This window comes from Plodia interpunctella, chromosome 17 (genome assembly GCF_027563975.2).
Source record: "Plodia interpunctella isolate USDA-ARS_2022_Savannah chromosome 17, ilPloInte3.2, whole genome shotgun sequence".
Taxonomy (NCBI): Eukaryota; Metazoa; Arthropoda; class Insecta; order Lepidoptera; family Pyralidae; genus Plodia; species Plodia interpunctella.
The window spans coordinates 5,883,363-5,897,498 of NC_071310.1; the positions used below are offsets into that span (position 1 = coordinate 5,883,363).

General features: G+C 33.2%; 2 protein-coding genes across 3 annotated transcripts; one reads left to right on the top strand and one right to left on the bottom strand.

Annotated features, from left to right (window-relative positions):
• Positions 1-1,224: 1,224 nt before the first annotated feature.
• Positions 1,225-5,021, top strand: IFT54 (Intraflagellar transport 54). The gene is made up of 6 exons (XM_053757960.1): positions 1,225-1,471; positions 1,811-1,928; positions 2,294-3,432; positions 3,514-3,672; positions 3,839-4,050; positions 4,789-5,021. The coding sequence occupies exons 1-6, from the start codon at positions 1,337-1,339 to the stop codon at positions 4,946-4,948; spliced, it is 1,923 nt and encodes a 640-aa protein (XP_053613935.1). The 5' UTR covers positions 1,225-1,336; the 3' UTR covers positions 4,949-5,021.
• A 5,011-nt stretch (positions 5,022-10,032) lies between these two features.
• Positions 10,033-12,986, bottom strand: Polr1C (RNA polymerase I and III subunit C). Of its 2 annotated transcripts, none has more exons than XM_053757951.2 (6): positions 12,816-12,986; positions 12,407-12,707; positions 11,740-11,859; positions 11,142-11,324; positions 10,412-10,639; positions 10,033-10,165 (listed from the first exon to the last, which is right to left on the bottom strand). In XM_053757951.2, the coding sequence occupies exons 1-6, from the start codon at positions 12,867-12,869 to the stop codon at positions 10,056-10,058; spliced, it is 996 nt and encodes a 331-aa protein (XP_053613926.1). In that variant the 5' UTR covers positions 12,870-12,986; the 3' UTR covers positions 10,033-10,055. The 2 variants fall into 2 exon arrangements, with proteins under 2 accessions (XP_053613926.1, XP_053613927.1); XM_053757952.2 differs by having other exon boundaries at positions 12,780-12,980.
• Positions 12,987-14,136: the final 1,150 nt, after the last annotated feature.

A 14,136-nucleotide genomic window follows, 5' to 3' on the forward strand; every position in this document is an offset into this window, starting at 1 on the left:
TGTATGGCAACCCTTGTTCGTCATGCCTGTTCACCGTCCTGTAGTTATAGGTATGGCTGGGAACACAGATATAAGACCATATTTTACATATTGTTCCTGTGGCACATATGAAGTACCTACTTACTAAATCCATGGTGGCACAAATATAAAAAAATTGTACCTAGGTACTACGTAGTACCTACTAATAGGGCATATTACGCAAAGATCAGCGTAGATGGCGCTACTGGTACAACTAAGGTGCACAAACATTGCCAATGGAGGCAAAAAGCGCCAATTTTCAATATTGTTTCAGATTTACGACCAAAAATACCTTCTACGCAATCGTGGTGCGAGTTTAAAGGAAAAAGGAAGGATTTAGTGGATAATCCTGAAAATAATAACACTATTTTAGGTTATGTTCTGCATTATTTGGTCAACTGTGATCATAAATTGATATTTAAACTTGATTTTGACTGAAGATCTTACCTGTATGAGTCCATATTTTAATAAGTCTTCACGTGTGAAGTGTTCCGAGCTTTTTTTTCGACCGTTTACTGGCTCGAAAAGTTTGCAGCGTGAGGCGTATCCCATAGTTTTCGAAGTTTTTTATCTTATGGAAAACGACCATTCCCAATATTTCGGCACCCGAATATACTACATTGTTGTATATTTTCAGAAACGAATGCTTACATAATCAAAGGATTAATAAATTACTCTAAAATAAACGTTTTAATCGACATAACAAAAGGCGGCAAAGCTTTTGTGTATCTAACATACTTAACAGTGCTGTACCCTCGCGGGATAAATGTGCAGTAATACTCCCTTCTTCTTCTTGACCTTATCCCACTCATGTGGGGTCGGCACAGTATGTAAGTTCCTTCCATTTCGTTCTGTCATTTGCCATATCAATTGATACTCCTTTCCTGTTCATACTATCCTTGACACACTCCATCCATTTCTTCTTAGGTCTTCCTCTATTCCTGGAACCCTTTTACTTCCATCTTTAATGCCCTTAATAGTCCCTATTGGCGGTAAATTTGAACAACTAGTAGGTAGATTAGGTAGGTATTGTACCTATCTACAAAGAAAATCGAGAAATAGTCTTAATTAAATCTTGCGGTATGTTATATTAGATAAACAAATAAATATTTACTCATCTCTTAAATATAATTGTATTCGTAGTATCGGCAGGTGTGGCTTTTTCATGGTTTCCATGGAAGTTTTTGTGTGTAAACAACGTAAACAATGACATTTTAGAAGTCTTGTCGTTTGAGTTGAGTCGCCACTTTTATTCTAGCTTTATGGAGGTTAATTAATTTTAATAGATTATTATAAATTGATCTTAAAACTATGTGCCATGGAAAAGGAGTTAGATCCCAACATTATAAAAGCGACTCAGATCTCGCTGGGGAAGTATGTGAAAAGACCACCTTTGAGTGAGAAATTGTTGAAAAAACCACCGTTTAGATTTTTGCATGATGTTGTCACGTCGGTAAGTGTATTTACTATCGATTTTTTGTGAAGCCACTTTAATGTATTTTATTTTACTTCGGAAAATATGGTGGGTGCATGGTATTGGTAGGTAGGCGATAGGTAGTTATAGAAAATCGATAAAGTTAAAGTTCTACATAGTGTATTGAATAACGCCTCCATACCTAAGTACTCTATATTCTTATTTCTGTCTCTATCTTGATAGTTCAGACACGTGTAAATCTTTCTAATTTCAATACAAATTGGCTATTATTACATTACTTGTGCACAGCCAAGTCGAGCAACTAATTCGTTTCTTACATACATATTAACTAACATATAGATATAAATCTGCATACAGGTACTGAAAACGACTGGTTTTTTTGAAGGATTGTTTGAACCTGAAGAATTAATATCTGAGAATGTGAAGGACCGAGAAAGCAAAATTAAATTTCTTAACAAAGTTATAACAGTTATTGGTAAGAGTTTCCAGTGCAATTTTTTTCTCGTATTATTAGTTTATTATTATTAGATAGGTACCTACATATTATATTTATACAAATAATATTTATATAGTAATTTCCCTGTTATTCATAAAAACGTTAAAACATATTTACTTTAAGCTAAAGTACGTTTTGTCTCTGTTTGTTAATGGCCACAATGGCAAATATTGTGAAGTGCGATAGTGACAAAATATACACATTTTAGTTTTAACTTTTTAAATTATTATATCACACTTTAATATTTGTCATTGAAGTTAAGGGTTCTTTTGTTCCTAACATCGATGGTAGTTACCTAAAACAAAGAAAGATAAATAGACAAAGGAGACTTAACTTAATTACAGGTTTAACAACAGGCAAGCAGTTAGCAATAAAACCTTCAAAAGTTGTTGCTGGACAAGAAGCAGATAAAACTAATGAGTTGCTTCAAACATTGGCTTTAGCTTTAGATAAAAAGCTGTCGTCTGAGGAAGCTGTAAAGAAATACAAGGAAAGTGGAAATGTACAACAAATATCTGACAAAAAAAATAAAGAAGCTACGAAATTGAACAAAGAAAAGGAAAAGAGAGTAGTAGATTCAAAAAAACTAATATCAAAAAGCAGTGAAAAGCTAACTGCCAATAAAAAAGACCCTGGTAGGGTGTCTGTGAAAAATGGGGGTGATGGTAAAACTAGTACAAAAAATAGTCAAAAGGATGCCATCAAAAATGATATTCCACCAAAGAAGAGTACGCAACATGTCAAAGATACAACAAAGGAAGTTGATGAAAAAAAAGAATCACTGCAGCAGTTGGAAAATATAGATAAAAATAAAAAAGTGAATGACATTACTAAATCATCGAACAGCAATAATAGTTTGGATGATGAAGATGTTAATAGAAATTCAAATTTGCCTCTTGAAGAGGAAGTGTCAAAAATTGATGAAACTCCAGAAATTTCGAAAAACCATCCACAATCTGATTTTTCTTCAACAGTAGAAAATCAAATCAATTCGTCGCTGTCCTCACAAGATTTGATGGAAATTGAAGATGACAAGCAATCTCAAGATGAACTTGTAAAAAATAATGTCAATAATGAAAAAGAAGCGAACATCCCTTATAATTCTAAATCATCAGATGATTCTATTTTGAGCCATATTAATCTTAAAAGTAACAAAGTTAAAAACGACAGTTTTCGTAACAATGATAATGTCCTTGAGGAGATAAATTCTGATGTTGATAAAAATACCCATATTAACAGTTCAGTCGATGATAAAAATTTCAATAATGTGAAAAATAATGGTGTTTCCTACATAGAATCTGTTCCAAAATCACCTGAAAAAACGAACAGTGTTGGAAGTGCAAGACCTAAAAGCGTGCGGCCTTCATCGTCAAGACCTGGAGCTCCAAGGCTACGGGATAAACATGATAATATTATAACAGAATCAGAAAATCTTATCGTAGGGAAAGTAAATATAATAGCAGAAAATACACCAATTGAAGAGGTAATTTTGTTTGATGATAATAGTTTTAATAAAGTGTTGAAAATACAGTACAACATATTTATGTGAATGGTTTCTTTATAGGAGGAAGATTCAAGCATAATAATAGAAGAGAAAAAAATGTTGCACACACAAAACGAACAAGAACAATTTCAACTATCATCGAAACCGCACGGTCATTTAGTTCAACAAATATTGGACTCTCAAAAAGAGTTTTCACAACTAGCTGGTAAAACTGAAATCGTAAGTACTTAGTATAGTTATACTTTAAATATAAATATTTAACAATATTTAATATTTCAATAATAGGTAAGGAAGTACTTACCTACTTAAAAGATATAAAACCAGTCACACGGTAGATACCTATGATAGATAGCAACGATTTAGTATTTACCAAATGATATTGTAGGAATGGGAATTTGGTGCTCAAAAAGCAAGAGAAGCGGTAAATAAAGAAATAGAGCAGCTGCGATACAATATCCAAGGGCTTTCGCGAGTCGCCAACCCGTTAGGCAAAATACTAGACCATATCCAGGAAGATGTCGAAGTAATGCGGCAAGAATTACAACAGTGGGCAAACACATACGATGAAGCGTCAAAGGAACTATTAAAACAAAAGACGTAAGTGTTGAAGATCTCTTCTTAGCTTCGTCTATCCTAATCAAACTTGGAAATCAACGCGATCATAAGATGTCTATACATATATATTTCACAGTGCAATCAAAACCTAAAGGATACTTCCAGATCATCAAGAATCATGAAATTTCGTCTTCTTTGTAATCGGATTTTTTTCTATTCGACTCTAAAAGTCCAGGTATTGGCCCAAATAGCTCAATTGAAATCAAATCTAGGGCCAAGTAAAGCGTAAATCTTCGAGCGTTTCGATCTCTATTATCATCCTTCTTTTTACTACCCAAATTGATAAATAATACTAGTTTAATCGAGCTGGTGGTAATTGAGTATTCAATTTTATCAATGTTATGATTTTGGAACAATTTCTTATTTCAACGACGAATAAACGCGACGCGACCATGAAGCAAGGCATGACTCACAGCACAGACCATTTTGCCTTAGAAAGACTGAAGCCAATACTCTCAACTATTTCATGAACGCGACGCACGACCGTATATAATGGTTGTGCGAACAGTGCCTTATACATATAATAATCCATTCCCAGTAGTTTTTGAGTTTATTGTGAATAGACAGCCAACAGACAGGCAAAGGACTTTTTTATAATGTGGAAGGACTTTACTTCTGTCGCTTTGATGATCTCTACCCATTCTATAGGTACCATGTATGCTGCATAGGTGCCTGCCGCCGCCGTCTGTAAATGTACATGCATTTATTCTTCACTTCCAGATTAAATGAAGACTCATTGTTTCCATTCCGCGGAAAGGTGAAACAACTAGAAGTAGATATCAATGAAAAGCATGAAAAGATCAATGATCTTAGAATTGTAATACACAAAAACTCGACCAGAATTGAAAAGCTCCTTGCAAGTGGAGATGTGCAATATTAATGTAGATATGTAGGTACATAGTTTCCCAATAATCTATGTCATTTTAGTACACAAATAAAATTTGCAATACGTATTCTGCGAATAATTATTTCCGACCTTTTACATTACTATTTCTACATATCGTAGACATAAATTGTAATTCGATAGTATTTTACATTCTGAGCGATCGATAATATTGGTACTATAGTAGGTATATTCTATAACTATCATATAATTTCCCACGGGAACATAGTTCCGGGATGAAAGGTATCTAACCTACCCTATGTCCTTCTACGTACTTCAAACTACGCAAAATTTCAAAAATATTGGTTAACAGTTAAAGCGTGAAGAGGTAACAAACAAACTTACTTTGGCATTTATAAAATTAGTACTACGATAGTGTAAAAACATAAATAAACGGTGTAACTGTGTAATTTGATTTCCTACTTGATGGATTCAACTAATCCTGTGAACTAATCCAATAGCCAATTCGCAATGGAAGGCCACTCTTGGACATATTATCGTTCAAACGCATAAAGTCATAATAGGATGGTTGGTCATTACAAGCCGTCAATTTTCTTGAAGGAATCATTTCCAAAAACAATCATTCATAAAATTGACATTACTATTACTTTCGTAGTAATTAATGTAGTCGTATAGTAAGACCCATTTTTGTCTTTGTTAAAATTTGAAAAATTGTAATGACAGCACGGCCGCAGCGGTCGAAACACTGCGAACCATCCAATATTGTCATTTCAGAATCGGTAAGTCCCGTTGGTAAGTCTTTGGTTATGAGGAGGATACACGATGTGCATGTTGGTACTCGACGAAACTGTTAAGATTTAGGTGGCATGGTCACAAGGTCATGAACATAGGGTTACAGGAATATCAGGTCCCAGGGGCACAGACCATTTAACCTTATGTACATAAGGTTAAATGGTCTGTGCCGTGACACAATGGTACTAGGGCACAAAGGCACGGCGGTACAGAAGACTGACTTTAATTTTCACGATAGGCTGTAACAAATCAAAGAGAATATATTACTACTATACACACGAAAAACCATAAATATCGTCATAGCAGCTTAGGGGCAGATGGGCATTGAGACATCAGGGCGTAGTGAGGCACACGTTCCTATTCCCAGGGGCTCAGCAGTAGTCTTGGGCGACAAGGCGTAGTAGCACACAATCACAGGAGAAAACCGGGGTACAAGGGCACGGGTATGTAGTAAATATACTTAATCCGATTACAATGTAGTTTGATCACAAAATAATTCAATTTACTTAATTATTACCAACTAGCGTCCCGGCTTCACTCTGGTATAACCATAATAAATTATACACACTTCCTCAGGAATTATCCATTGCGTAGTTTTAGAAATAGGGAGCGACTTTGTTTTTTTTTTTTTAGTTTTTTATTATGTGGTGAAGTGATGAGAAGATTATATCTATTCTGATTGATCTGATGATGATTATATCCATCTCTGTTATCTACAACAACAAAACAAAAACTTCGATTTCCATTTTCGACCCACCAATGTCTTGATTGATTATGAAAAAATCATAAGAAAGTTATTAAATAATAAGTCATATTAAGTTTACACACATGATATAACTTTATTTTATATTAAAGTTCCTTACATTTACAAAACTAATCAGAATAAATGATACAAAATATAGGTAGGGCGCCTATTATATTATTACTACAAACTGCCAAAAGCTTTGTTACTGATGAAACATTTTTAGGGTTCACCACATACATCAATTTAGCAGTTGGTCAAATTCAAGTATATTCTGTACTAAATTTAATATTTGCTAAGAGCTACATAGTTCTAACAGGGTGTCACAGTCGCGACAGGACTTTGTGCAGGTTTATAAAACATTTTTAAGAAATTAAATTTTATTAAAACAAACTGCTTCTAAGTATCTGATACCCTACAAAACCTTCTAAGAGCAAATGTAATGTTTGTAATGTCATACAATATTTTTTTGCTTAGCTATAATAACTCTTAATTTAATAAAAGCAATATTGAAATTCGGAATTGAAACTGGAATGATACATGGAAAATAAAATTTATTGTAATTTGACAATACCTACATGTTACAATACAACACAAGATATTTAGACCAACAAGAAAAATAAAAGTTATGACGACAATGGTTTCCTTTTACAATCGAAAAGTAGTGTATTTTCTACCCAAATGGCAGGTGGGCGATGTGGTTGAAAAAGGAGTTTTAAAAATAGAACTGTGGCACAATTAAGAATTTTATCAACAAAAAGTAAGAATTTAAGACACCCCCCACACCAAGTTGCTCATCATCTACTAGATAAGAGCTGATGATTTCCAAAAGGCTGAACTCACTTTTTACATAGTTAAGAACACTCTAATTAATTAATTTCCCTTCCAAATAAAAAATACTACTGCAAAATTGGTGCCACTGACAGTCATACAGATACACAGACATGTAGAACTATAACTCCTGTTGTCAGGGGTTAAAAAACACTATTTAGGTCAAATTCCTGTTTCTTCACTGAAATAAAAAATCTTAATTTAAATTTATTAAATACCTTTCCTTTATTGAAAACAAAAAGTAGTGTTTGTCAAAATCTATATACATATATAGAACTCTTGCTTTATTTAGTGACCGACAGACTGACAATGCACAGCTGAAACTACTGGGCGTAGAAAGCTGAAATTTGGTGTGTAGGTTCCTAGGACAGTGTAGGGGAGCACTAAGAAGGGGTTTCCTGAAATTCCCACGGGTAACAGATTTTTACTCACATATGAAGTTGTGGGCTAGATGGGTAGATAGTACCTCATATTGGAATTGATTCCTTCTAAACCTCTTCTGACAATTTAACTATGTACCAATCAATAGTATTTCATAAAATAAGAAAACAACATTTTTATTATCGGATCATATAGGCATGTTACTGAAATCATATTTTAAGTGAGTTACAATAAGCTCATATCACTCTTATGCTATTATAATAAAGAAGATAATTTGTTTTGAAAAACAATCAACAAATAAAATATATAAATAATAACAAATACTGTAGGTAGGTAAGTGAATTTTTAATAATGTTCTACCAGTGTTCAAAAGAATTATATTTCATATTATAATGGGTAATAGCATATTTACAATATAATACTTGCATGGTGAACATGTTTTGTACAATTTGCACCATGTTAGTAGATACCTGATGTATCTATGGTTTGCGCAGTATATAAGTTTATAGGCTATTTTACTACTGTGAAGGCAAACCATGAATATGTCATGTCAGTTTTTCATAGTGGTTGTAACATTACTACTTCTAAATTAACATTTCACAATGGACGTTCAAGATAAAAGTCATAATAATGAAGCATTGTCAGTAATTACTACAATATAAACAAAAATATTATATTCTTAGGTGCTAAATTGGCAACCTATTCAAATTAGTTATGTAACATAAATAACTATTTGATTTAATTTCTTTAAAAAGAAACAAAACCACAATTTATATTGCAATGATAATAATCTATTCCAATAACAGGTAGCATGACATTAAGAATTTCCAGAATGTTTAGCTAAATTTTGTTGATAATAACATAACTTTTAACTATAATTTACTTAAATAAGAAATCTTAAATAGTATGACTAATTATTAATTACATAATAGTTTGTTTCCTTGAAAGCATGCTTATAACATGACACATACAAGTAATTTATTTCGGTATAGGAGGATGAGGAGGGCTATTGGAGTTATCACATAGACTCACGTAACACCCGCGACCTAGTCGTGTTCTGCGTTGTCCTTTTAGTAAATGAGCAGCTTGTTCAATGCGCATTACCAATCTGTGCTGGTTCTCCAACCGATCTAAACAGTTTTTGCAGATTGTTTTGGGTAGGGGGTCCGACCGAGACACCTAAAATGAAGGAAGTTATGTCAAAACAGTTTGCATAATCAAACATCCAGCAATATGTTCTGAAGTTCTAGAAAAGGGATACCTAGCAAAATAAAACATCTAAATCATTATACGTATCTTATAACAAAAACTAAGCTTCATACTTACATTAATTGAGAGATATCTATTGATTTTTTCCGATATACATAAACGTATGCCTTCCTCGCCATATATATGAAGGACCACACGATGCATTTCGGAACACAATCTACAAATAAAGCCAGTTAGAACTCCTCTATCTAAGCTTCCCATTTTTACGGTGAACAATTTAATTTTATGCAAATATCACGAAATTCTTCTTCGTCTACTAGGTAACTAAAAATTTCAATTCAATACACTACACATGCAATACACACAACACAATCACAACTTCTTTGTTTTTTTTTATAATTTTTTAAATCATAGAGAAGGAAGACTTTCTGTCCGCAAACTCCTGTCTTTTCGCCAAGTCTTTTTCCCACGGAAAAGAAAAAACCTACGTTTTAGTATTATTATGTGTGTACTATTATTTGTAAAAATAATATTATTATCGGAACTAATATTATGTTCTCATCTATCTAAATGCGAAAGTAGGTTTGTTTGTTTGTCACTCTTCACACATTATCTACTGGACCGATTGTTATGAAATTTGGTACACAAAAGATAAGATAGAAAATAAGAACCTGGAATAAGACATAGGATACTTTTTATCCCTTAAATTCCCACGGTATCGGCACAAGTACATCAATAAATCCCAACTAATATAAAATGATATAAATGCGAAAATACTTAAATATGTTTGTTTTTACCTCTTCACGTATTATCTACTGGGCCGATAGTTATGAAATTTGGCACACGGGTAGAAAATAACCTGGAATAACTGGTAATGGTACTGGTGTGAGTACGACAGTGTGGAGACGGCATTAAACCAGCTAGCGCTATCTACCTAAATTTAAAACCACTAGCGCCATCTATTCAATTTTCTGCATAAGAGCTTGACCCAAACTGTTTATTTTACAATAATAACGTAACATAATATATGATGACACAATAAGGTTTGCAAAATTTTTTTTAACTCCTATTTACCCTAAACATTTTAAAACTCGAACGGACGGACAGACAAGTGGTCCTATAAGGGTTCCGATTTTTAATTTTTTTACAGAATGAAACAACTGCCTCATGTATTAACCAATGCCTCTATTATAATATGTTTAATTCATCTAACAAGGATTTACATTTATCTCTTAATATTTTCACTGCTTCCACAAAAATAACATTAGGTGGCATGGCTCCCACAGACTCCACATTGACTGAAATAAAAAAAAAACCATTTGTAGTACACATTTACTATATGAATAGAATTCTATTATTTCAACCACCTAGTATAACAAAATATTTTACTATTGTGGTGATTTCAACAACTAAAATATTACGGCTCACTGGTTTAGAGAGAAAACCATATAAAATTTGAGTTTATATCAAAACATCAGCAGTAATTTAAAAGTTACAGAACTTAAATTATTGATATAAAATATACCAATGTAGTGTATATTTACATATAAAATGATCCCTGATTCTACTCAGTATGACTGCATCTTTGATCTCATTGTATTTGTAGACATTCCTGCTGCACATGTCATAGCGAGCTTCCTTTACATAAGCACGACCATCAGAATGAATGTCAATCACACCAGGGGAGAAGCATGTCTGGAGTAATGTGGCTTCGCTTCCAGATACCTCGCGAGTCAAGCTTATTTCAGGTAACAATCGGTAAGATGCTGTGGCTGGAAATAAAGTTAAAATTTATATATATAATCATTTTCATAATATTTGTCAGCCCTCTGCTGGGGATTGGTTTTAACAATATTATTTAATATGTATATGATATTGAAAATATGACCACATTTTAATAATTAATTTAACCACAATTAATTTACAAAACAATTTTTCTTTATAACTAGCCTTTGGGCGCGGCTTCGCTTGCGTAAATTCTGTACAGAAAAAATATTTGCCCGAGTTAATCCTTACTTCAATCTACATGTATGCAAAATTTCAAGATTGACAGAGGCGGAAGACGTAATAAACAAACTTACTTTCACATTTATTATTAACAATAACAATATTAGTTAGATTCTTTATTACTATTCAAAAAGTAATTATAATACTATAAAGACATCATTTTTAAAATGTCCAATGGACTGAATTGAGGTATTTTGTGTAAGTTAGCCACATTCATGAAGACTGATTTGAGTAATCCTATAGCTAGTCAACAAATGTGATCCTCACCTACTGGTGAAAACTTCGCATGATCTTTTCCAATACCCTTCACAGCAACCAACTGCAGGTCTAATTCATGCCCCGGCCTCATCTTTGAAATTAGAATATCTCCATGGACAGGGCCTACATCTGCCTCCTTGTGTACTGAAGCTTGGTTACCAATTGGTTGCCATTTCATTTGAGATGAGTACACTGAAAACAAATAAATCCAAATAATATTATAACATTTGTGTCAGCTATTTCTTTAATAGCTGCAAATTTAAAAATAGCTTAGGTACAGTTCCTATATTAATATCTGTAAGGATTATCAAACTGTTATATTGTTACAGAACTAAAAAATATTTTAATTTTGTTGACCACACTTGGAATCGAGTTTGGAAGGGCCAGTGCGACAGTCCAGCTTGATGATCATTATGTTACAAAGGTCATTAACTAGACTACCAGTAGCTTCTGGTGAAGACAATGTGATGAGACCTACACTGTAATTCATGCTGAATCATTATAACATTACAGAAGTCTTCAATTTATTTTTTATTTCAATTTATTTTTAGTCTTCAATTTATTTACTTGCAGTAAGAAATATCAACCATAGGACAAGAAAACATACCACTGTGGTTTTCATACAAGTCTTCTGATCTGTATGAATCTTTAGGCTGTGATTTATTGTTGGAGCATCTTACTTTCAATGTGAATTCTAACGTGTCAAATTCTGTGCCTTCACTTGCATCTGGAACAAATATTGTAAAATTGTTAGTAAATGTGTGCTATTGTAAAACCAGCTAGAACCTGGTTAAGCCCCCAAAAAAGGTAGTGGTCACAGACAGCAAATATCAAAAAATGGCTAAGGCTTCTTTTTTGCAAATTTGTCAATATCCAGGTTCATATATTTATTTGTGCTTATCCAGAAGAGCCAATTTGAATTATCATTCCTATGTAACCAGTGCAGATAGGTACGCAAAAAATATTATATACACATTGATAATATGAAATCTATAAATTATAAGTTCAGAAACATTATGATCTAAAAAATAGGTGTACAGTACATTATTGTGTTCAAATGATTTCCTAATTTTCTATTCAATTTAGGTTGTTACATTGCATGTCTAAGTGTTCAGAATAGACTGAGACATGCATAATTTTATTGTTTTATAGGTTTCTATTTTCATCTTTGGAACTAATTTTTACTCTAGTAATCGATTATATCAGCATGACAGATCACTATATTGACTACAGATAATAATAATAGTTATATGCATTTGGAACATGAAACATACCTTCAGGGCGATATTCAAACAATCTGGGATCAGCTTTCAAAGGAATCAAGCCCAATCTGTGAGCCAAAACTTCATCTTGAATTATAGAAGTGTTGTTTCTAATCATAACTTTCTCTATTGCCATACTAGGTACCTCACTAAGCATTAGTCTTCGAAAAGCATTGGCAAAAGCGGGTTGGATGCCAATCAAGTCGAATTCCATTTCAAAGTTGTCCATTCGCACTATTACTATGCGGAACTTTTTAACAAATTTTTTAAAGTTCCATTTTTCATCTGCTAGTCCGTAGTCGTCTGGCGCATTCTGAAAAGCAAGTTATTGTATTTTCGTTTAAAATTTTATTAGAACTAAAATATAATCATCTTCTATACTTACCTTTACCTTTGCTATATTTTAATTAAATCAACAAACCTTGACTCTGAATTCTTCTAAAATTACTTTAGGTTTCTCTTCAATTTTAGGCATTGTGCATTAAATTAGGATTGTGATTTAAAATTTGATAACTATGACTTGATTTTGAATTAAAATGTCTTGCAAAAGAAAACACATGTGTTTTCTATTCTCTAAGAAAAACTGATAATTGACTATTACTCACGTTACGGGTTAGACAGTGTGGATTGACAGTGACAAACAGGCAAGCCGTACATTCACCATCGTGTCTGTGCTGTGCTGTTGCTGCGTATAACGGCTGGCTATGTGCAGTACACCTAAAAATGGATTGGAGGATTGTATAAATACTAAAGCCAGTCATATTATATACACATACTCCACATACCATGGAATAAGGCATATTACGCAAAGCTGAGCGCAGATGGCGCTACTGGTACAACTAAGATACAAAAACATTGCCAATGGAAAAAACTGTCAATTTTCAATATTGTTGCAAATTTGCGACCGAAAATACCTTCTACGTAATCGTGGTGACCGAGTTTAAAGGAAAAAGGAAGGATTTAGTGATTATTATTTTAGGTTATGTTCTGCATTATTTGGTCAACTGTGGTCATAAACTGATATGAACTTGATTTTGACTGAAGATCTTACTGTATGAAGTCCATAGTCCGAGCTTCTTTTCGACTGTTTACTGGCTCGAAAATTCCCATAGTTTTCGAAGATTTTTTATCTTATATGAATATGCTACATTGTTGTATAGGTATTTTCACATACATTTGAAAGGATTAATAAAGTACTCTAAAATAAACGTTTTAATTGACATAGCAAAAGGCGGCAAAGCTTTTGTGTACCTAACATACAGTGCTGTACTCTGGCGGGATAAATGTGCAGGAATATCCCCTATTAGTAGGTACTCCGTATGAAGTACTTATTAAATCCATGCCACACACTGATAAATGTTTATATCAGATCTGTGACTCCACAGAAACTCCCTATGAAAGAGTCAATAAGTTCTTGGCAGACCAGTCTTATAAGTCTTACGTATGGCCATGGAATTAGTAGGTATTCCGACGAAGTACTTACTAAATCCATGCGTATATAATAGCTACATGGTACGTACAAAGCACATAGGTACCTGCGTCATGCTGTGTGCTGGCTAAGGCTGGCTGTGTAAAAGGATTCCTGAGTGACTAGTTACGTCATAAACATGCAGGACATCCGGAATATCTCAGCGCGGTTTTGTTTGAAACTTTAAATGCGTAGTTACATAGCCTCCGCGTGCCTTTCATCTATGACCTAGCCTTAATGTTTTATGAAACAAAATAAAGGATGATAAACGAAA

Bases quoted from the DNA above. Each gene is read 5' to 3' on its own strand.
- IFT54 (XM_053757960.1), top strand. From the start codon at position 1,337: ATGGAAAAGGAGTTAGATCCCAACATTATAAAAGCGACTCAGATCTCG. The intron at 1,929-2,293 runs GTAAGAGTTTCC...ACTTAATTACAG, and splicing joins CAAAGTTATAACAGTTATTG to GTTTAACAACAGGCAAGCAG. The intron at 3,433-3,513 runs GTAATTTTGTTT...GTTTCTTTATAG, and splicing joins AAAATACACCAATTGAAGAG to GAGGAAGATTCAAGCATAAT.
- Polr1C (XM_053757951.2), bottom strand. From the start codon at position 12,869: ATGCCTAAAATTGAAGAGAAACCTAAAGTAATTTTAGAAGAATTCAGA. The intron at 11,325-11,739 runs GTATGTTTTCTT...ATTTGTTTTCAG, and splicing joins CTTGTATGAAAACCACAGTG to TGTACTCATCTCAAATGAAA. The intron at 10,166-10,411 runs GTAAATATACAC...TTTTTATTTCAG, and splicing joins AATCAGGGATCATTTTATAT to TCAATGTGGAGTCTGTGGGA.